The sequence below is a fragment of the Nerophis ophidion genome, linkage group LG24 (assembly GCF_033978795.1).
Source record: "Nerophis ophidion isolate RoL-2023_Sa linkage group LG24, RoL_Noph_v1.0, whole genome shotgun sequence".
Taxonomy (NCBI): Eukaryota; Metazoa; Chordata; class Actinopteri; order Syngnathiformes; family Syngnathidae; genus Nerophis; species Nerophis ophidion.
Window position 1 is genome coordinate 11,653,841 of NC_084634.1, and position 25,244 is coordinate 11,679,084.

General features: G+C 40.0%; 1 protein-coding gene across 3 annotated transcripts in view; it reads left to right on the forward strand.

Moving 5' to 3' along the window:
• vsnl1a (visinin-like 1a) overlaps nucleotides 1-25,244 on the forward strand; it is a 109,798-nt gene that overhangs the window by 40,299 nt on the left and 44,255 nt on the right. For all 3 annotated transcript variants that reach the window (XM_061885976.1, XM_061885975.1, XM_061885977.1), the window contains exon 2: nucleotides 5,958-6,124. In XM_061885976.1, the coding sequence (XP_061741960.1) occupies nucleotides 5,958-6,124 (167 nt within the window). The remainder of the gene's footprint in view (nucleotides 1-5,957; nucleotides 6,125-25,244) is intronic.

The following is a 25,244-nucleotide window of genomic DNA, read 5'->3' on the forward strand; positions in this document are numbered from 1 at the left end:
AATTGTTCGAGAAATGTTAAAGTAGTAATATATTTAATTGAGAAATGGTATTATGGAATTTCTGGAAAACCGGGAATTTTTCAAGTTCTTAAACCAACTTAATTTTTTGTCCTAAGTAAGAGGAATGTTTTGACATGAAATGGGTTGAAAAATGTGAAAGAAATCATTGCAATAAAAAAGGTTGGATATAAGGTTAGAAAATACAGGAATTCCTGGAAATGTGTTTAACATGTAAAAATGGTTGTTTCAATTCCCAGGATGAATTGAATGTGTTGGAGGTGGAATGGTTTGAATCGCTTGAAAATTGTGGGAATTGTGGAAGTTTGAAAAATGGATAATTCATTTTGAATGGGGAAAATGTCCTTAATCCAATCCAATCCAAGCCACTTTATTTATATAGCACATTTAAACTACAATAACGTTTCCAAAGTGCTGCACAGCCATGTTTAAAACAATATTATGCTCCACCAATGACTGAATAAAACAAAAAAGGAATAAAAATAAAATCAATAAAAACAATATAAAAACAAATATGATTAAAAACAATTTTAAAAGGTAAAAACAATTAAAACAGTAAAATAGAAATCAAAGAGTATAAAAAACACAGAGGACAGAGGACCACACAACTCACATAGTGTTAAAAGCCAAAGAATAAAAGTGGGTCTTAAGACGAGACTTAAAACACTCCACTGTGGAAGCAGTTTGAACATGGAGGGGCAGAGTGTTCCAGAGTTTAGGGCCGAACACAGAGAAGGCCCTATCTCCCCTGGTCTTAAGTCTGGTCTTGGGCACCACGAGCTGGAGCTCACGAGCTGGAGCTGGCTCTCGGACCTCAGGAATGTAAATTTGAATGAGGTCTGAGATATATTGAGGTGCCAGTCCATGTAAAGATTTAAAAACAAACAGCAATGTTTTAAAATCAATTCTAAAATGAACAGGGAGCCAGTGCAAACTCTGAAGAATTGGGGTTATATGCTGGCGTTTCCTGGCCCCTGTTAAAAGTCGTGCTGCCGCGTTCTGGACTAACTGCAACCGGGAGAGAGCTTTTTGGCTAATGCCAGCATAAAGTGCATTGCAGTAGTCCAGGCCACTTGAAATAAAAGCATGCATGACTTAAAAACTACAAATTCTAGGAAATCCGGGAAATATATATGTTTAGAATAGTTGAAAGGGAGCACACAAATACTGAACAGGCAGAATATTTTGAAGTTGAAATGGTTTGAATCGGATAAAAAATGTGGGAGTTGTGGAACTTTGAAAAATGTCCCACTTTTTTAATGGGAAATTTGGAAAAAGCGGGAATTTTTGGGAAAATACTAAAACTTAAACGTTCTGAATGAGTTGAAATGTTTGGTGTTGGAAATTTTAAAATTGGTCGAGAAATTTTCAAGTAGTAACATTTTTAATTGAGAAATTATATTACGGAATTCTTGGAATTCTTGGAAAACCGGGAATTTTTCAAGTTCTTAAACCAACTCTTTTTTTTTTTTTCCTGACCAAGAGGAATGTTTTGACATTAAATGGGTTGAAAAATGTGAAAGGAATCATCACACTAAAAAAGGTTGGAAATAAGGTTAGAAAAAACAGGAATTCCTAAAAATTGGTTTAACATGGAAAAATGGTTGTTTGCATTTTGAGGATGAATTGAATGTGTTGGAGGTGGAATGGTTTGAATAGGTTGAACAATGTGGAAATTGTGCAAGTTTGAAAAAAGGATAATTCATTTTGAATAGGGAAACTGTCCCAAAAAACTACAAATTCTAGGAATCCCGGGAATTTTTTTTTTTTTAGAATTGTTGAAAGGGAGCACACAAATACTGAACAGGTGGAATATTTAGATGTGGTAACGGTTTGAATCAGACAAAAAATGTGGGAGTTGTTGAACTTTGAAAAATGTCCCATTCTTTTCAATGGGAATTTCGGAAAAAGTGGGAATTTTTGGGAAAAGGCTAAAACTTAAACATTCTGAATGAGTTGAAATGTTTGGTGATGGAATTTTTAAAATTGGTCGAGAAATTTTCAAGTAGTAACATTTTTAATTGAGAAATGGTATTACAGAATTCTTGGAAAACCGGGAATTTTTCAAGTTCTTAAACCAACTCAGTTTTTTTTTCCTGACCAAGAGGAATGTTTTGACGTTAAATGGGTTGAAAAATGTGAAAGGAATCATCACACTAAAAAAGGTTGGAAATAAGGTTAGAAAAAACAGGAATTCCTAAAAATTGGTTTAACATGGAAAAATGGTTGTTTGAATTCCCAGGATGAATTGAATGTGTTGGAGGTGGAATGGTTTGAATCGGTTGAAAAATGTGGGGATTGTGGAAGTTTGGAAAAATGGATAATTCATTTTGAATGGGGAAAATGTTCTAAAAAAACCACAAATTCTAGGAAATCCGGGATTTTTTTATTTTTTAGAATTGTTGAAAGGGAGCACACAAATACTGAACAGGTGGAATATTTTGATGTTGGAACGGTTTGAATCGGATAAAAAATGTGGGATTTGTTGAACTTTGAAAAATGTCCCATTCTTTTCAATGGAAATTTCGGAAAAAGTGGGATTTTTTGGGAAAAGGCTAAAACTTAAACATTCTGAATGAGTTGAAATGTTTGGTGTTGGAATTAAAAAATTGGTCGAGAAATTTTCAAGTAGTAACATTTTTAACTGAGAAATGGTATTACGGAATTCTTGGAAAACCAGGAATTTTTCAAGTTTTTAAACCAACTCAGTTTTTTGTCCTGACCAAGAGGAATGTTTTGACATGAAATGGGTTGAAAAATGTGAAAGGAATCATCGCACTAAAAAAGGTTGGAAATAAGTTTAGAAAAAACAGGAATTCCTGAAAATTTGTTGAATGTGGAAAAATGGTTGTTTGAATTTCCAGGATGGATTGAATGTGTTGAAGGTGGAATGGTTTGAATCGGTTTAAAAAATGTGGGGATTGTGGAAATTTGGAAAAATTGATAATTCATTTTGAATGGGGAAAATGTTCTAAAAAAACTACAAATTCTAGGAAATCCGGGAATTTTTTTTTTTTTAGAATTGTTGAAAGGGAGCACTCAAATACTGAACAGGTGGAATATTTAGATGTGGTAACGGTTTGAATCGGATAAAAAATGTGGGAGTTGTGGAACTTTGAAAAATGTCACAATTTTTTAATGGGAATTTCGGAAAAAGCGGGAATTTTTAGGAAAATGCTAAAACCTTATTGTTCTGAATGAGTTGAAATGTTTGGTGTTGCACTTTTTAAAATAAGTCGAGAGATGTTGAAGTAGTAACATTTTTAGTTGAGAAATGATATTACAGAATTCTTGGAATTCCTGGAAACCTGGGAATTTTTCAAGTTCTTAAACCCAGTTTTTGTCCTGACCAAGAGGAATGTTTTGACATTAAATGGGTTGAAAAATGTGAAAGAAATCATCGCAGTAAAAAAGGTATAAGATTAGAAAAAACAGGAATTCCTGGAAATTAGTTGAACGTGGGAAAATGGTTGTTTGAATTTCCAGGATGGATTGAATGTGTTGAAGGTGGAATGCTTTGAATCGGTTGAAAAATGTGGGGATTGTGGAAGTTTGGAAAAATGGATAATTCATTTTAAATGGGGAAAATATCCTGCGATGAGGTGGCGACTTGTCCAGGGTGTACCCCGCCTTCCGCCTGATTGTAGCTGAGATAGGCACCAGCGCCCTCTGCGACCCCAAAGGAAATAAGCGGTAGAAAATGGACGGATGGATGGATGGGGAAAATATTTTTAAAAACTAAGAATTCTCGGAAATCTGGGATTTTTTTTTTTTTTAGAATTGTTGAAAGGGAGCACACAAATAGTGAACATAGGGCTGGGCGATATGGCTTTTTTTTAATATCCCAATATTTTTAGGCCATGCCAAGATACACAATATATATCTCGATATTTTGCCTTAGCCTTGAAGGAACACTTGATGCATATAATCACAGCAGCATGATGATTCTATGTGTCTACATTAAAACATTTTTGTTCATACTGCATTAATATATGCTACTTTTAAACTTTCATGCAGAGAGGGAAACTACAACTAAGTCAATTGACCAAAAGTTTATTTATTAAACAGTTATCAAGCAGTGGCACAAACATTCATGTCATTTCAAAACAGAACGTGCAAGATTGTCAGAGACATTTTAAAACAAGTAATGAGTGCACTTTTGTGCATGATGTCACTAAGATGACATATCAAAACAACACTAAACTAAAGTGTACTTTTTGTACAGAACGCCACCACAAAAGTTTAAAACAAATAAAGTGCACTTTTGTGCATGATGTCACACAAGATATTTCAATAACTGTCAAATAAAAATGAGCTGTACAATAGGAAATCAATGTGGTAGGTTACTGCGGACGTTATCTCCTTATGTTATTCACTATTTTTTTCATACGGTGTTGATGTAAAAATGGTTGCCTCGGCATTTTGTTGGTGTGGCACCAAATGAAGATGTTGACATGCAGAGTATACTATCTTCATTCTCTAGCAGGTGACTTTTCAAATGATGCTACATATTACTTTTTGTAGCAACGCTTTTGCCCCACACTTAACAAATTACGGTTGTCTGTTCGACATCTTCCCACTTGAAGCCAAACCACCATTCATTTCTTGGAAATGAATAATTAATTTGTTACCAGATTCGCACCTTCTTTCTCTCGTATTACCGCTAGCATCACAGCGAACGTTACCATTCTGCTGCCTCTCTGCTCCGCGAGGACGTATACGTATGTGACGTATGTCAGAAGGTGCGCTGGCTGTCTGTGAGAAGGAGAGAAAAGAAAAAGTGGTAAGAGCCTGTAGTGTAATGCCAGCAGCTAAAAGCAACTACGTGAGAACGTATACTCGAATATTACGATATAGTCATTTTCTATATCGCACATAGACAAACCCGCGATGGGGCGGTATAGCTCGGTTGGTAGAGCAGCCGGGCCAGCAACTTGAGGGTTGCAGGTTCGATCCCCGCTTCCCCCATTCTAGTCACTGCCGTTGTGTCCTTGGGCAAGACACTTTAGCCACCTACTCCCAGTGCCACCCACACTGGTTTAAATGTAAAAATTAGATATTGGGTTTCACCATGTAAAGCGCTTTGAGTCACGAGAGAAAAAGCGCTATATAAATATAATTCATTTCATTTCATATACCGAGTATATCGATATATCGCCCAGCCCTAACTCAACAGGCTGAATATTTTGAAGTTGGAACGGTTTCAATCGGATAAAAAATGTGGGAGTTGTAGAACTTAAAAAAAGGCCCTTTTTTTTTCTACGGGAATTTCATTGAAATTTGGTAATTTCGGGAAAAAAAGGAAATTTTTTTGAAAATGCTAAAACTTGAAAGTTCTGAATAGTTAGTGTTGGAATTTTTTTAAACTAGTCAAGAAATGTTGAAAAAACATTTTTAATTGAGAAATGCCCATCCATCCATCCATTTTCTACAGCTTATTCCCTTTGGGGTGGCGGGCGGCGCTGGTGCCTATCTCAGTTACAACCGAGCGAAAGGCGGGGTACACCCTGGACAAGTCGCCACCACATCGCAGGGCTAATTGAGAAATGGTATTACGGAATTCTGGGAATTTCTGGAATGTTTTTGAAGTTGGACAAATAATATTTCGGATGTCCAGGATGAGTGGAATATGTTGAAGGTGGAATGGTTTTAATCGGTTGAAAAATATAGAAATGATGAAAAAAATGACCAATTCATTTTGAATGGGGAAAAATGTCCCGGAAAACCTGGAATTCTTGGAATTTGTGAAGGGAAAAGCCCCGATTCCCGAATAGGCTGAACAGTTTGAAGTTGTAACGGTTTGAATCGGATGAAACATGTGGAAGGTAGAGCGCGGAAAAATCTGGAGAAGAAAAAGAATAAATAGATGAATTTTGGTATAGAAAAACATATAAACCAAAATAAGCATCTTTGCATGTGTTTGTGCATGTCTTGCGCAGGCAAAATGGGGAAACAGAACAGCAAGCTGACCCCTGAGGTGATGGAAGATCTGGTGAAGAACACGGAGTTTAACGAACACGAGTTGAAGCAGTGGTACAAGGGTTTCCTCAAGGACTGTCCCACGGGACGTCTCAACCTGGACGAGTTCCAGCAGCTCTACGTCAAGGTGAGTCTTCCACTTCTAGGGGGCCCCCGTCCCAACTTCGTAGTTTGTGCTTCCTGATGGACTAAAGCAGGGGTGTCAAACTCAAATATAGAGTGGGCCAAAATTTAAAACTGAACAAAGCCGCGGGCGAAGGTTGAACAAATTAATCTTTTAATAGGGACCCAAACAAGTTTTGCAATGAATATTGACCAAGCAAGGCTTAAACAGGGCAGCCCGGTGGAACAGGGGTTAGTGCATCTGCCTCACAATACGAAAGTCCTGAGTAATCCTGGGTTCAATCCCTGTGTGGAGTTTGCATGTTCTCCCCGGGACTGTGTGGGTTCCCTCCCGGTACTCGGGCTTCCTCCCATGGAAAAGGCAGAGCTTATATAACGTAATAGTGCAAAATCAACTTTAAAAAAAACATCACTGGTATATTAAATAAAATTCAATAAAAAAAAAAATTGCCTCTTTTCTATTTGCAGCCTTCTGAGGTAAATATTAGCATTAACTTCTTCCACGGGCTAATAAATTTGAAAATAAAATAACAATGAGGTGGGCTGGGTTTGGTGGTAGCGAGGAGTCTATATTGTAGAGTTAGTGCTGCAACGGGTTCTGGGTATTTGTTCTGTTGTGTTTATGTTGTGTTACGGTGCGGGTGTTCTCCCGAAATGTGTTTTGTCATTCTTGTTTGGTGTGGGTTCACAGTGTGGCGCATAAGTGTAACAATGTTAAAGTTGTTTATACGGCCACCCTCAGTGTGACCTGTATGGTTGTTGACCAAGTATGTGTGTGTGAAAGCCGCATATATTATGTGACTTGGCCAGCACGCTGTTTATATAGAGGAAAAGAGGACGTGACAACATGTTGTAGAGGACGCTAAAGGCAGTGCCTTTAAGGCACGCTCCCAATATTGTTGTCCGGGTGGAAATTGAGGAAATGGTTGCTCAGGGAGATTTTCAGGAAGGGTACTAAACTTTGGGAGTCTCCCGGGAAAATCGGGAGGGTTGGCAAGTATGAGTATTAGCGGTGAATGTGGCGTTACCGGCGGGTCAGGTCTAATGTTAATTTGATATTGCCTCAAGGGCCAAATGAAATTAAACGGCGGGCCAAATTTGGCCCGCGGGCCAGAGTTTGACACCCATGGACTAAAGGTTTGCCTGCGCCAAGACAAACTTGACAGTTGGGCCGGGCCATGTTGTGCAGCGTGCCAGTGAAGTAAATTATATTTATATAGCGCTTTTTCTCTAATGACTCAAAGCGTTTTACATAGTGAAAACCAATTTCTAAGTTACATTTAAAACAGTGCGGCTGGCACTGGGAGCAGGTGGGTAAAGTGTCTTACCCAAAGACACGACGGCAGTGACTAGGATGGCGGAAGCGGGGATCGAACCTGGAACCCTCAAGTCGCTGGCACGGCCTCTCTACCAACCGAGCTATGCCGCTCGGTTCCACGCCTGTTGCCGCAAATCGAAACCAATGACTGCAATTTTCTTTTCTTTGGAACAAACAAACAAACGCTCTTGTTTTGTCCCCATACCAATATTTTGTTTGCATTTCGATATTTTTGGCTACTTTTCGAAATAAAGGGGACCACGAAAAAAGTCCTTAATGGCTTTATTATATGATGTCACACGTGGTCAAAAGATGGGACTCAGATGCAGAGTAGGGATTAATTTGGCAGGCTCTTTTATTTTGAAAGCTGCCTTTCACTTCCAGAGTCAGGGCAATTCAATATAGGCTATAAACTAAACTTGTCGGCAAACAGGGTTAAAAAAAAAGTTACAACCGAAAATCACTCCGAAAAGGAGGAAAACACATAGACAATAACAAACAATACTTGGCGCTGTTTATTCTATGAAATTTATTATAAACAAAAGAACACTCAACAGGAGGAAGAAACAATGGCTATGAAACTTCTACACTGTCTCTAATCCAATAAAGGTTAACAAAAAAATCCATCCATCCATCTTCTTCCGCTTATCCGAGGTCTGTGTCAGGGTCAAACACTGATGACATCTATTAATCAGAAAAGAAGCAAGGAACCATGCAGAGACAGAGTTCAATTTAGCTCATGAGGAGAACGCATGGAGCTGCACACTTAGCCACAGTCTCGCCCTACGCTCTAAGGCAGTGGTCCCCAACCACCGGGCCGCTGCCCGGTACCGGGCCTCGGCCCGATTGGCATCGGGCCGCAGAATAATTTTTTATTCATTTTTATTTAAATTAACATAAAAAACACAATATACACTTACAATTAGTGCACCAACCACAAAAACCTCCCTTTTTCATGACAAAAATGTCCCTTTTTCATGACATAGAAAAAAAAAAAAAAAAAAAAAGGACCCCCCCCCCATCCGGGCCGCGGGACAAATTATTAAGCGTCGACCGGTCCGCAGATACAAAAAGGTTGGGGATCACTGCTCTAAGATACAGCTCCCGCGTCCCTCTGTCTATTCAGAAGTTCCAAAGTCAACGTCACTGAGGCCGCCTCTAAAAGGAGTGGTCACATATATCATGCAAAGCAGGTACAGTACGCACAATATGTGATGGAATGTGATGGGGCCTTGTGATTGCCTCGTTTCTGCTTCTTTTGCGTGCTATCAATTTATCTTCGTTGAGGTCCTTGAAGTCCTAGGCTGTTTTGCGGGCTAAAACAAAGATAACATCTGCGGCTGAGGCCACCCCTCAGACAATAAGCTTTGTCCTTGCACAGATAGAAAAAATGCAGCTTGAGCACAATAGCTAATAACTATAGCAACTGACTTTAAGCATACTAAAGTTGTGTGATAATAACTTCGTCCAGCTCTCCCCGGAGGATCCCGAGGCTTTCCCAGCCCAGCCGGGACACATAGTCTTTCCAACGTGTCCTGGGTCTTCCCCGTGGCCTCCTACCGGTCGAACGTGCCCTTAACACCTCCCTTAGACTTAGAAATGTCATGACTTGTTTTATCATTCAGACTAATTGGTTTGAGAAATTGTACAAGACGTCACCTGATTAAATGTACAACTACAAAGAGCTGAATTGTTAATTAAATGTCTATAACAAGTGGAAAAGCAGCCTGCCTTATAGTCCTTATAGTTGTTCAGCCAACCCTTTTAAGTTATGATTCGGTAGTCAACATGGGCGATTTCGTCGTACCTTAATAGTTGTTCAGGCAACCCTTTTAAGTTACAGTTTGGTAGTTAAAATGGCCGCCGATCGCATCGTACCTTAATAGCTGTTCAGCCAACCCTTTTAAGTTACGGTGAGGTAGTTAACATGAGCGGGGATTGCGTCATATTTTTGGGGAAAAAATAAAAAAACACTTGAATGGTCTGAATAAGTTGAAAAGGTTGGTTTTGATTTATTTTAAATCGTTGGAAAAATGTTGAAGTAATAACATGTTGAAATGAGAAATGGTATTATGAAATTTCGGGAAAACCGGGAATTGTATCAGTTCTGATTAGGAGGAATGTTTTGACGGTGGAACAGTTGAAATGTGTTGAAAAATGTGGAAGGAGTAGTTGCCCAAAAAAGGGTGGAAATAAGGCTTTGGAAAAGCAGGAATTCTGGAAAATCCTGGAATTTTTTGAAAATTGGAAAAGACGAAGTTTAGATTTCCAGAATGGTGGAATGTGTTGGAGGTGGAATGGTTTGAATAGGTTGAAAAATGTGGAAATGGTGAAAGTTTGAAAAATGGCCATTTCATTTTGAATGGGAAAAATGTCCCGGAAAACGTGGAATTCTGGGAAATCTGGGAATTTTTGGAATTTGTCAAGGGAAAGCCTGCAACTCCTGAATAAGTTTGAAGTTGGAACGTTTTGAATGAGGCGAAAAACGTGGAAGGTAGAGTGCGCCAAAATCTGGAGAAGAAGAAGAATAATAATACTAAAAATAAGGAAATAGATTAATTTTGGTGTATAAAACCAATCACACGGCTAGAAGAGGCAATTCCTGAAGGAATTTTGTGTGAATGCTCCAATGCTGAAAATAAACGGAAATCCTGTACATTTTTTAGCATTGTTGAAGTCGAGCACACAATTCCTGAACAGGCTGACTGTTTTGAAGATGGAACAGTTGGAATCAGATGAAAAATGTGGGAATTGTAGACCTTTGAAGAATTTCCCATTGATTTCAATAGGAATTTCCCAAAAATTTGGGAATGTTTTGACGGTGGAACGGTTGAAGTGGGATGAACCACAAACTAACACTTATCTACCGCAGCTAGGGCTGGGGGATATGGCCTTTTTTTAATATCTCGATCATTTTAAGCCATGTCCCGATACACGATATATATCTCGATATTTTGCTTTAGCCTTGAAGGAACACTTGATGCATATAATCACAGCAGTATGATGATTCTATGTGTCTACATTAAAACATTCTGGTTCATACTGCATTAATATATGCTCATTTTAAACTTTCATGCAGAGAGGAAAATCACTACTAAGTGAATTTACCAAAAGTGTATTTATTAAACAGTTATTAAGAAGTGGCACAAACATTCATGTCATTTCAAAACAGAAAGTGCAAGATTGTCAGAGACATTTTAAAACAAGCTATGAGTGCACTTTTGTGCATGATGTCACTAAGATGACATATCAAAACAACACTCAATTAAAGTGCACTTTTTGTACAGAAGACCACTACAATAGTTTAAAACCAATAAAGTGCACTTTTGTGCATGATGTCACACAAGATACTTCAATAACGAGAAATGAGCTGCATGATAGGAAATCAAATCGCTATGTGGTAGGTTCCTGCGGACGTCATCTCATGTTGTTGAATATTTTTTTCATACGGTGTTGATGTGGTAATGGTTGCCTCGGCATTTTGTTGGTGTGGCACCGAATGGAGATGTTGACATGCGGGGTAAGCACTCTTCATTCATTACCTGATTCAATGTACAACTACAAAGAGCTGAATTGTTAATGAATTGTCTGTAATAAGTGGAAAAGCAGCCTGCCTTATAGTTCTAATATAGTTGTTCAGGCAACCCTTTTAAGTTACGGTTTGGTGGTTATCATGGGCGCCATGGTGTTTTTCAAAGGAATTATAGTACGTTTTTTAATTAATTGGTTCATATGTATATACATTTTATATTAATATAATGGATTTATAATTAACATAAATGAATATTAAGAGTATTTGAAAGTTTGACTCCTACCTTGTTTACTTCCGTGGCGACCTCCTTAAAGTTGTATCAATCAGCAACCTCAAGCCTTTACAAAGCTCCAAACATGGATAAGTGTTTTCTATTTTTCCCATCATGCTCTGTAATGGATGTAAATAGGAGTTATTTAGGTTTATTTAGGGTGAATGCACGTATTTTATCATATCCACTAAGTCAAGTCACCATGTCTGTTATCATTTTGTGTTGGTTGGACTTTTTGTATTTTATTCTTTACACCATGACTAAGGAAGGTTGTATGCATTGGGTCATTTAAATAAATGTTGCGCAAGTTATTAACCAGGAAAAACTAATGTCTTCTAAATAGTGATTTTAAAAATGTTAAACTTTTTTAAAGTGTAGTCTTGCCTTATGATGTCGGCGGGCAGTACTTGGCCCCTGGACAGTAGTCTGGACACCCCTGATTTAGTGCTTTAGTTATTTGGATCTTCGTAGATCAGGCCCTTAAAACTGTCAACTTGTGCATGCATGTTAATTGATCATCTTAATGCAATTGAAAATGGTTGCTTTTTCGGATTAAAGAATTGTCCATCCACACCGGTTTTAATCGACGAGTAAGGCAACGATAAGATGTATTTAGTTTTTCTGGGGAGCTAAAAACCTGTCTCACGGTTGGGGCTCTTTTGTCGCATTACAACGGCGTCCGGTGCAACCCATGTATCGTAACATGGCACCATTGAATTTACGGAGGGATTCTGTCAGGACCAAAAATAAGTAATGGATTCTGTACCCAACCCTTGCTTAATTTGATGTTTTATGGTGTGGTTATTAAGTTAGTTTACTCTAATTTAAGAGTCAGAGCTTTAGGAGACATTTTCAAGTTTTTTTTTTATCAATCAATCAATCAATGTTTACTTATATAGCCCTAAATCACTAGTGTCTCAAAGGGCTGCACAAACCACCACGACATCCTCTGTAGGCCCACATAAGGGCAAGGAAAACTCACACCCAGTGGGACATCGGTGACAATAATGACCCAGTGGGACGTCGGTGACAATAATGACCCAGTGGGACGTCGGTGACAATAATGACTATGAGAACCTTAGAGAGGAGGAAAGCAATGGATGACGAGCGGGTCTAACATGATACTGTGAAAGTTCAATCCACAATGGATCCAACACAGTCGCGAGAGTCCAGTCCAAAGCGGATCCAACACAGCAGCGAGAGTCCCGTTCACAGCGGAGCCAGCAGGAAACCATCCCAAGCGGAGGCGGATCAGCAGCGCAGAGATGTCCCCAGCCGATACACAGGCAAGCAGTACATGGCCACCGGATCGGACCGGACCCCCTCCACAGGGGAGAGTGGGACATAGAAGAAAAAGAAAAGAAACAGCAGATCAACTGGTCTAAAAAGGGAGTCTATTTAAAGGCTAGAGTATACAGATGAGTTTTAAGGTGAGACTTAAATGCTTCTACTGAGGTGGCATCTCAAACTGTTACCGGGAGGGCATTCCAGAGTACTGGAGCCCGAACGGAAAACGCTCTATAGCCCGCAGACTTTTTTTGGGCTTTGGGAATCACTAACAAGCCGGAGTCCTTTGAACGCAGATTTCTTGCCGGGACATGTGGTACAATACAATCGGCAAGATAGGATGGAGCTAGACCGTGTAGTATTTTATACGTAAGTAGTAAAACCTTAAAGTCACATCTTAAGTGCACAGGAAGCCAGTGCAGGTGAGCCAGTACAGGCGTAATGTGATCAAACTTTCTTGTTCTTGTCAAAAGTCTAGCAGCCGCATTTTGTACCAACTGTAATCTTTTAATGCTAGACATTGGGAGACCCGAAAATAATACGTTACAGTAGTCGAGGCGAGACGTAACAAACGCATGGATAATGATCTCAGCGAACCACAACTGATCAACGGTAATGGTGGATTATTTGTTATGAATTAACAGTGGGAGATGACGGCACAGACACCTGGGGGAAGTATTGTTCAATAATTTATTATATATATATATATATATATATCTATAGTCATCCATCCATCCATTTTCTACCGCTTGTCCCTTTTGGGATCACGGGGGGTCAGCTGCATTCGGGTGGAAGGCGGTGTACACCCTGGACAAGTCGCCACCTCATCGGAGATATAGTCAATATAAAAAAATATTACACAATACTAACTAATAAACTAAACTAAGGAAACGGAGAGTGTCAAAACCCAAGAGTGTGCGCGTGTGTGTGTGTGTGAGGCTATGTGTGTTGTTAGCTGAAGTGTGTGTTACCAAGTGTTGAGCGAAGGAACGAGGCAGTCTGTGGGGCAGGCAGTTGGTCCAGGGCAGGAGAAGGGTTACAAGGTCCGTGTCCGAGCGAGCGTCAAGGATCGAGCAAGGCAGTCCAACTTCCACAGGGGAAATCAATAGAAGAATCACCAAGGGCAAAACTCGGGAGGGCACTGAGGGAGGACAAACAAGGAAGTCAGGCACGGAAGGAAAACGCAGAGGGAAAACTGAGAGCATCAAGCCAGAGTGGGCTTACGGTACACCATTGAGAAACTGAGTTCCCGCATGGATCCTCGGGTCCACTGGTCTTTTATACAGCTCCTTCTCATCAGGCACAGGTGCGCTGATTGCTGATCGCTCACAGCCTTGCCGGCATGTGGGCGTCCCGAGGCGCGGCAAGCAGAGCGCAAAGATAAGGGGGCATAGGAATGCGCCCTGGCCGTGACATTATTGGGGTATAGGATATTCTTGTCCGTTTAACAAAACAAACATAATTTACGCCGAACATAACCAAAAACCATATCGCAAAACAGTAACAAGATCCAAATTGGGTATTTTGTGACATCATAGCATCCTTAGGTCGAATATGACCTTTGACTGGCTGCCTCATATACGGTACTCAACCAGGTCATTTGACCATCCCAATACACGAAATTTGAATGGACCACATCGCCGGAATGAAGCCCATTGGATAAGACATTTTGGCAAGTTCCTATTGGCTGTGGCTGTAGCTGGGCAGAAAAGCAACAGAAAGGCGGCTACCAGATCTGTTATGTATCCGAGTGTATCTCATTAAGCAGTGGCTGTGGATTTATACAATGACTTATTCATATGGTCTTGTGATTTATTGTGAGGATTATTTATGCCAAATGAGGAAAAGCATTTGACAAAAGGCCTATATGGATTGTGTTAATTGCATGAATTGAAAATCGCATAAAAGTGGAATTCCACTTTACACCTTGATTATATTGCGGACTTTGTTTGTTGGAGTTTGCTTTATTTGAGCATTTTTACTGTCAAATGAATCAGAGTTCGGTCCATTTCTTAATAAAAATACAACTGACACTAAAAAAAAAAATTATATATATATATATATATATATATATATATATATATATATATATATATATATATATATAAACCCAAAATGAAAAAACAAAAACAATAACAAATTATTTTTCAAAGTTTAGATTTTGTGCATGATTAGAAAATGGACAAACTGGATAACAGGCTTTTAAAAATCCATTTAAGATTCAAGGTCTACCCATAAGTAGATATCTGCACCGGATTGATGTTGGGTGAGGTTAAAACAAAGACATCCCAAAACTTAAACTTGATTTGAACTCCATCGGTAGACTCCTGTGTTCTCCTTGTTTACCTGCAAGCCCACATCTACAGTAAACTTGGGGTATATTAGCTACAAACCCACAAAATGTTAGATTTTTTTTTCCATTTATTAGCCACACTGGACTATAGGCAGCATATATACACAATTTGAAATGAGGTATTTACACAGAAATATTTTTTAAATGTTTATTTACATACCTTAATTGTTTCCAAACTGTGTCTGTAACACGGCAGTAAAACGGGTGATCAAACAAAACAGAAGTCATCGTCATGGACACACTAGCTGCGCAAGCTAGTTCTCAAATCAGCTAAACAGATTCAGTAAAAGGAGTGGTCGATTCTCGGCTCGCTCTCCAATCAGCTAAACAGATTCAATAACTCCACGCTGACCTTTTGGTGAATTTACTGAGGAATTTGTGAAACTAAAAGAATGCCATTGCAAGTTAATGCTAACACAGACAGTTGTGTTAGCATATTAGCTAATGCTAACGACACTAGCTTCATTATATTATGATAGCATGTATGACTATGCATGAAAACACTCCTACAGATATCATACATGGGACAGTGTAGTAAGTAAGAATTGTTTTAGTTATATTGTAAAATGTACAAACCTTGCTTGGAGTGATGAATGAAGAATCCATATGAGTAGTAACTGTCCGGTTCAAACATTGATGACATCTATTAAACAGACTAGAAGCAAGAAATCATGCAGGGACAGAGTTAAATTTTGCTCAATTGAGGAGAGACGTTTTTTGGGCTGTACTCTAGTTACATATCCAAACTACTCTCTAAAGTCCAGCCCACGAGCTTCCTCTATTTATTTGGGAGGTCCCTGGTTAGGGGGGTATTCTCAACAGCTCCAGTTAGACACATTATATGACTATTAATGAAATGCAAATGTGCTGACACTCGTGATATCGCCCTGTCTCTGCTTTGTCTGCGTCACAGCACTCAATGTTCGGCCTTGGCAGTCAGCAGGCCGATTCTGGAAACAAACACTGATACGAGACTGGCTTTGCACATACAGAAAAAGTACAACTTCAGCACAATTGATTATAACTATAGCAACGGCCCTTAAGCATAAGAGTTGTGTGATAATACATACATAACTATTCTAACAGTAACGCTATGGACAACCAGAAGACAGTACTGTACGTGTATTTTCGGTTCAAAGCTTTCAACAGCAGGAATCACTTGTAGGCATTCACCCATCAGAAGATGGCGCCATAGCACAAACAATAAAACACCATTTTAGTGTCCTTGCAAGTGTTGAATGAAAAGGGTATATATTACACTCTCAATGTGTGGCTAGTGTAACTGAACAACATCTTATAACTTCGACTTGTTTTAGATTTAGACTCGTTTTACCTACAAGCCAATGCCTAGATACTACTTCCTGGTAAACTTGGTGTCTCAAATGGATTCGCACAAAAAACAGGTCAAATGCCTGTTATCCAGTTTGTCCATTTTCCAATTGTGGATAAATCTGAAATTTGAAAAACAATTATTATTACTATCATTGTTATTATTATTATAATAATAATAATGATAGTAATGATAATTGTTAGTAATAATAACATTATTTTATTATTATTATTATTATCATTATTATTATTAGTAGTAGTAGTAGTAGTAGTAGTATTGTTAGTAATACTCTTATCATTATTACTTCTATTATTATTGGTATTATTATTATTAGTAGTTGTGGTATTAGTATAACTCTTATTATTATTACTTATATTATTATTGGTATTATTACTATTATTATTATTGCTATTATTATTATTATTATTTCTAGTTTTATATTACTATTATTATTATTATAACTCTTGCTATTATCATTAATAGTAGTAGTATTACTATTACTAATATTATTACTATTATTAATGTTACTATAACTCATATTATTAGCCATCCATCCATTTTCTACCGCTTATTCCCTTTGAGGTCGCGGGGGGCGCTGGTGCCTATCTCAGCTACAATTGGGCGGAAGGCGGCGTACACCCTGGACAAGTCGCCACCTCATCGCAGTTTTATTATTATTATTGTTATGGCTATTATTATTACTGTTATTATTATAAATAGTATTATTATTGTTACTATTATTATTACTAATTTTAGAAAATGGATGGATGGATGGAACTATTAATATTACTTTTATAATTATTAATATTACTATTATTAATATTAATACACTTCTGTGCAATACTACCCTTCGAGTGCAATACGTCCGACACTGATTGTTATTTATTACTTCGGTACTCTTGTCTTGTTCTGTATATTGTACAGTATTTTGTATTTCTATAGTGTTTTGTATATTGTACAGGATTGCTTATTATTATTATTGGATAGTAGTCTGTTTATTTCAATTGTTAGTTTTTCTTTTATTAACTCTTGTGCCCATATTTGTTCCCACTACCGCACCTTAAGTTGGAGTCCTTAATCTCGTTAAATGCAGATATAATGACAATAAAGTCTATTCTATTCTTTTCTATTATCATTGTTATGACTAATAATGTTACTATTATTATCATTATTATTATTATGCAATGAGGTGGCTTGTCCAGGGTGTACGCCCCCTTCCGCCCGAATGCAGCTGAGATGGACTCCAGCACACCCCGCGACACCAAAAGGGACAAGCGGTAGAAAACGGATGGATTTGTTAGTAATTTTTTGGGGTGGGGTTGGGGGGGGGGGTTCTGAAAACACATTTTGAAAAAAACAAGTTATTTTTTGAAGTGTTGCTTTTATTTTGAAAAACAAATGAATAGGAAGGTACACGGAGCGAGTTCCCATCCCAGTTCGCATTGAAAGTGGAGTAAGAATAAGCATGAATCTTTTATCACCGGCGCCAGGAAATGCCGGAGGGTGCTGCGGTTACATAAGACCCTCCTGCACGGGGTCACACGTGCACTTCCTCTAAATGCCAATAGAGCTCACAGCCAGAAAGGAAATATAGAAGTCTTTTGGTCTTTATGGAAACTCACAATGATCAAGATCAGGGTAGACGATGTCTTAACAACACTCGGTATGTGTTCTGGAATTGCTCCTATTCCATAAAGAAATGTCCGTAGAAAGCTGAGGTATTTTTAGTACCGTATTTCCTTGAATTGCCGTCGGGGCGCTAATTAATTTAAAACCTGTTCTCACTCCTGCGCTTACCAAAGGCATGCGGTAAAAGTAAGCCTGCGCTAATTATTTTAAAACCTCTTCTCACTCCGGCACTTACCAAAGGTATGCAGTAATAATTTGAGTGTGATGTAAGCTTGGACCTTAAATCTTAGTGAATAGCTCTTAATCTTCTTCCCTTTATGCGATTTCAAATTACCGGTATTGAAATCAGCCTCCTCCATTTTGAAAATGATGACAGAGGAAGTGTCACTCGTGACATCACGAGTTTGACCAGGCGGTAATACTAAGCATGCGCTAATTATTTTGGCCAGTAATTCAAGGCAGGCGCGTACTATATGCCCTGCGGCAATTCGAGGAAATACGGTATTTATTTGAGATCCCAAACATCAAATTACCGAGGAGAACGTTTCACGCTGCTACAGAAAGAAAGGAGGAAGCAAAAGAGAGAGAGAAAGACAAATGAAGTGAATGATATTTATATAGCGCTTTTCTCTAGTGACTCAAAGCGCTTTACATAGTGAAACCCAATATCTAAGTTACATTTTTAAACCAGTGTGGGTGGCACTGGGAGCAGGTGGGTAAAGTGTCTTGCCCAAGGACACAACGGCAGTGACTAGGATGGCAGAAGCGGGAATCGAACCTGCAACCCTCAAGTTGCTGACACGGCCACTCTACCAACCGAGCTATGAAAAACTTACAAATCTTTATATTGCTTTTGGAAAGGAGAGAGGTGGGACGGAAAGGTTTAGGCGAAGTGTCTCATCCTGGGAGGGGGAGGAAGAGTGAGAAAAACTTTACCTGATTGAGAAATCAGCTGAAACAAGAATGTTTTGAGACTTTTGGCCAAAACACAAATACAATATGAATTTGTGACCTTCCATAATCACAAAAGTCTTTGTGTTATGCTCTGCGGAGGTGTGGGGTTTGGAGACAGGAATGCATTAGGGCAGGGGTGCCCACACTTTTTCTGCAGGCGAGATACTTTTCAATTGACCAACTCGAGGGGATCTACCTCATTTATATATATCATTTATATTTATTTATTTATGAAAGAGACATTTTTGTAAACAAGTTAAATGTGTTTAATGATAATACAAGCATGTGTAACACATATAGATGTCTTTCTTTCACAAAGACAAGAATATAAGTTGGTGTATTACCTGATTCTGATGACTTGCATTGATTGGAATCAGACAGTAATGATGATAACGCCCACATTTTCAAATGGAGGAGAAAAAAAGTTGTCCTTTCTGTACAATACCACATGAAAGTGGTTGGTTTTTGGCATCTAATTCATCCAGCTTCCATACACTTTACAAGAAAAACATTGGCGGCAAATTCCGTAGCTTGCTTGATTGACATTCACGGCACCCGAGGGTCTTGTGGGATGACGCTGGCTGCTGCCAGTTCATTATTATGAAAAAATGACAGAGAGGAAGGCGAGAAACACTTTTTATTTCAACAGACTTTCGCGCCGTACCTTCCGTCAAAACTCTAAAGGCCGACTGCACATTTCCTATCTTCACAATAAAGCTGGCGTGCACAAGTGATGTGCACGCCAGCTTTCTGAGACTCTGTATTTAGTTAGCGCAGGCAGCATGAAGCAGGGCTTTTATTGTGAAGATAGGAAATGTGCAGTCGGCCTTTAGAGTTTTGACGGACGGTACAGCACGAGAGTCTGTTGAAATAAAAAGTGTTTCTCGCCTTCCTCGCGGTCATATTTTCATAATAATGATCTTGCAGCAGCCAGCGTCATCTCACAAGACCCTCCGGTACCGTGAATGTCATTTAAGTGACGTCTTGGTGAAGATCGATGATCACTAATTTTTAGGTCTATTTTTTTTTAAAAGCCTGGCTGGAGATCGACTGACACACCCCCCGCGGTCGACTGGTAGCTCGCGATCGACGTAATGGGCACCCCTGCATTAGGGCCATGATATTGTCATAACTGTTGTGGTTTAAAAGGGGGAGATGACACCTCAGACACCAGGGGGAGGTAATGTTCAATACTTTATTATATATAGTCAATATCCATCCATCTTTCTACCGCTTTTTCCCTTCAACTACAATCGGGTGGAAGGCGGGGTACACCCTGGACAAGTCGCCACCTCATCGCCTTGCCAACACAGATAGACGGACGACAGTGACACTCACATTCACACATATATACAATAATTTCTAGGTGCAGTCAAGGCGTTGAGGGGTTCCGGTTTGGTGGCCGCGGGATTAGGCCTCTGCTTTTCGCAGATGATGTGGTCCTGATGGCTTCATCTGGCCGGGATCTTCAGCTCTCACTGGATCGGTTCGCAGCCGAGTGTGAAGCGACCGGGATGAGAATCAGCACCTCCAAGTCCGAATCCATGGTTCTCGCCCGGGTTGGGGAGGAGAACCTGCCCCAAATGGAGGAGTTCGAGTACCCAGGAGTCTTGTTCATGAGTGGGGGAAGAGTGGATCGTGGAATCGACAGGCGAATCGGTGCGGCGTCTTCAGTAATGCGGACGTTGTATCGATCCGTTGTGGTGAAGAAGGAGCTGAGCCGGAAGGCAAAGCTCTCAATTTACCGGTCGATCTACGTTCCCATCCTCACCTATGGTCATGAGCTTTGGGTCATGACCGAAAGGATAAGATCACGGGTACAAGCGGCCGGAATGAGTTTCCTCCCTTAGAGATAGGGTGAGAAGCTCTGTCATCCGGGAGGAGCTCAAAGTAAAGCCGCTGCTCCTCCACATCGAGAGGAGCCAGATGAGGTGGTTCGGGCATCTGGTCAGGATGCCACCTGAACGCCTCCCTAGGGAGGTGTTTAGGGCACGTCCAACCGGTAGGAGGCCACGGGGAAGACCCAGGACACGTTGGGCCTGGGAACGCCTCGGGATCCCCCGGGAAGAGCTAGACGAAGTGGCTGGGGAGAAGGAAGTCTGGGCTTCCCTGCTTAGGCTGCTGCCCCCGCGACCCGGCCTCGGATAAGCGGAAGATGGTGGATGGATGGATGGATTGACAATACTAACTAATAAACTAAACTAAGGAAATGGAGTGTCAAAAACCAGGAGTGGGTGTGTGGGAGGCTATGTGTGTAGTTAGCTGAAGTGTGTGTTGAGAGTGAAGGAACGAGGCAGGCAGGTGGTCCAGGGCAGGAGAGGAGTGACAAGGTCCGTGTCAGGACGAGGGTCAAGGATTGAGGAAGGCAGTCCAAAGTCCACAGGGGAAATCCACGGAAGAATCACCAATGCATGTCATGATCTGTGGCCCAGATCATGTTTTGTCATTTTCTGTTACCGTATTCCCTTGAATAGGCGCCGGGACATTAATTAATTTAAAACCTCTTCTCACTCCTGCGCTTATTCAAGGCATGCGGTAGAAGTAAGCAGGCGCTAATAATTTTAAAACCTCTTCGTACCCCTGCGCTTACCAAAGGCATGCGGTAAATTTAGGCCTGCGCTTATAAATTTGCGTGTGATGTAAGGATACATCATGAAAAGCACATTTACATCTCCAACACTACAAAATAACACAATATTAATATTCCATCCATCCATTTTCTACCGTTTAATCCCTTTTGGGGTCACGGGGGGCGATGGCGCCTATCTCAGCTACAATCGGGCGGAAGGCGGGGTACACCCTGGACAAGTTGCCACCTCATCACAGGGCCAACACAGATAGACAGACAACATTCACACTCACATTCACACACTAGGGCCAATTTAGTGTTGCCAATCAACCTATCCCCAGGTGCATGTCTTTGGAAGTGGGAGGAAGCCGGAGTACCCGGAGGGAACCCACGCATTCACGGGGAGAACATGCAAACTCCACACAGGACCTTCGTATTGTGAGGCAGACGCACTAACCCCTCTGCCACCGTGAAGCCCAATATTAATATTAAGAATTGCAATTATATAATAACACAATATTGATATTGTTTATTTAAAGCGTATTTTACCTTTTTTTTTTCATAAATAAAGCATTTCAAGCATGTAAATAACAAGAGATGAGACTGACAAATGTGTTTAGAAGGTAATAAACTGTTTTTTTAAATTCTCAATTCTTGAAAATATTCGATTTATGATCAACTTAAAGTGCCCTCTTCGGGGATTGTAACAGAGATCCAACAGGATTCATGAACTTAATTCTAAACATTTCTTCACAAAAAAGTAAATCTTTAACATCAATATTTATGGAACATGTCCACAAAAAATCGAGCTGTCAACACTGAATATTGCATTGTTGCATTTATTTTCACAGTTTATGAACTTAAATTCATATTTTGTTGAAGTATTATTCAATAAATATATTTATAATGGATTTTTGAATTTTTGCTTTTTTTTTTAGAATATTTAAAAAAATGTCATACCTTCAAGTACCCCCAGGGGTACGCGTACCCCCATTTGAGAACCACAGAGATAAATTGTACTTTATCTATTCCTTAAGGAGAGTTCCTTCAGGAAAATTAAAAAGCAACAGGTGCGTAGATGGCCCAGGTGGGCCTTGTTAGCCTTTACTAGGAGCAGCCGTGATGAACCGAGTAGTGGTAAAAAGTGGTAAAATTGCAAAAAAGGATGACGGGGAGAAGACGCAGTCGAAGGGGAAGCGTGTAAATTAGAGCGCCTCCAAAACGGCGCATCTTGAAGAAAAAAACTAGCTGTCAACACTGAATATTGCATTGTTGCATTTCTTTTCAGTTTATGATTCATATTTTGTTTAAGTATTATTCAATAAATATATTTATAAAGGATATTTGAATTGTTGCTTTTTTTTTACAATATTTTTAAAAAATGTCACGTACCCCTTGGCATGCCTTCAAGTACCCCCAAGGGTACGCGTACCCCCATTTGAGAACCACAGAGATAAATTGTACTTTATCTATTCCTTGAGGAGAGTTCTTTCCGGAAAATTAAAAAGCAATAGGTGCGTAGATGGCCCAGGTGGGCCTTGTTAGCCTTTATTAGGAGCAGCTGTGATGAACCGAGTAGTGGTAAAATTGCAAAAAAGATGACGGGGAGAAGACGCAGTCGAAGGGGACGCGTGTAAATAAGAGCGCCCCCAAAACGGCGCATCCTGAAGAAAAAATCTAGCTGTCAACACTGAATATTGCATTGTTGCATTTCTTTTCAGTTTATGATTCATATTTTGTTGAAGTATTATTCAATAAATATATTTATAAAGGATTTTTGAATTGTTGCTTTTTTTTAGAATATTTAAAAAAAATGTTACATACTCCTTTGGCATACCTTCAAGTACCCCCAGGGGTACGCGTACCCCCATTTGAGAACCACTGAGATAAATTGTACTTTATCCATTCCTTGAGGAGAGTTCCTTCAGGAAAATTAAAAAGCAACAGGTGCGTAGATGGCCCAGGTGGGCCTTGTTAGCCTTTATTAGGAGCAGCCGTGATGAACCGAGTAGTGGTCAAATTGCAAAAAAGATGACGGGGAGAAGACTTAGTCGAAGGGGAAGCGTGTAAATATGAGCGCCCCCAAAACGGCGCATCCGGAAGAAAAAATCTAGCTGTCAACACTGTTGCATTTCTTTTCAGTTTATGATTCATATTTTAAGTATTATTCAATGAATATATTTATAAAGGATTTTTGAATTGTTGCTATTTTTGGAATATTTAAAAAAAAATCTCACGTACCGCTTGGCATACCTTCAAGTACCCCCAGGAGTACGCTTACCTCATTTGAGAACCACTGCATCAAATTGTATACATCATACAGTGAAATGTGAGTGTTTGAATGAACTCATATTACCTATGCAACCACCAGGAATGACAGCCATTTTTCTGCTCATGGTCCTGAGCACAGCCTTTGTGTTATCCTGGATGTGGCATCTGAACGCATCCCACACCAATAGACGTGGGCGGGACGCAATCTGTCCCCATACATCACGAAGCCATTGGTGCGTCAGGTCTTTATTCATCCACCCATTTTTAGACACTGCCACTACAACACCGCTTATTTTATCCATCCATTCGCACTCCCTTGAAGACAATGAACGGCTTCAGCTTTTGTCGCTTATTCTGCGGGCATCTCCTCCAAACTTTTGAGCGGTTCCCTCCTTACTGTTCTTTTTGTCATATTGAATCGCTTGGACCTTAAATCCAACTGAATAGCTAGCTCTTTATTTTCTTCCCTTTATGCCATGGGTGTCAAACTCTGGCCCGCGGGCCAAATTTTGCCCGCTGTGTAATTTAATTTGGCCCTTGAGGCAATATCAAATTAACATTACAGCTGGCCCGCCGTTATTACACAGCAGCAGTGCCGCTGTAACCAATATAAAAAAATCTTTACAGGGCCCCCAACGCAAAATTTCATATAATTTCATCATCATTAGGGGCCTCTCTGGGCCCCCCTCCATCACGGGCCCCTAGAATCCGTCTCCTTTCCCCCCCTTTTCGGCGCCCCTGGCTGTAAAACCGCAATTTCTCACACTTGCCAATCCTCCCGAAGTTCAGTGCCCCTCCCGAAAATCTCCCGGGGCAAGCAAGCATTCTCCCGATTTTCACCCGGACAACAATATTAGCATTCTCTACAACCTGTCTTCACGTCCGCATTCCCTCCATACAAACAGCGTGCAGGTCCACTCGCATGATATATGCGGCTATTACACACACATAAGTGAATGCAAGGCATACTTGGTCAACAGCCATACAGGTCACACTGAGGGTGGCCGTATAAACAACTTTAACGCTGTTAAAAATATGCGCCACACTGTGAACTCACACCAAACAAGAATGACAAACACATTTGGGGAGAACATCTGCACTGTAACATAACATAAACATAACAGAACAAATACCCAGAAGCCCTTGCAGCACTAACTCTTTCGGGACGCTACAATATATTTTGATATTTACCTCAGAAGGCTGCAAAAAGAAAAGAGGCATTAATTTTGTATTTAAATTTTATTTGACATGCCATTGATATTCTTTAATTATTATTATTATTATTTGAAATTGGATTTTGCATGTCACTATCAAGGGCTTCACGGTGGCAGAGGGGTTAGTGCGTCTGCCTCACAATACGAAGTTCCTGCAGTCCTGGGTTCAAATCCAGGCTCGGGATCTTTCTGTGTGGAGTTTGCATGTTCTCCCCGTGAATGCGTGGGTTCCCTCCGGGTACTCCGGCTTCCTCCCACTTCCAAAGACATGCACCTGGGGATAGGTTGATTGGCAACACTAAATTGGCCCTAGTGTGTGAATGTGAGTGTGAATGTTGTCCGTCTATCTGTGTTGGCCCTGCGATGAGGTGGCGACTTGTCCAGGGTGTACCCCGC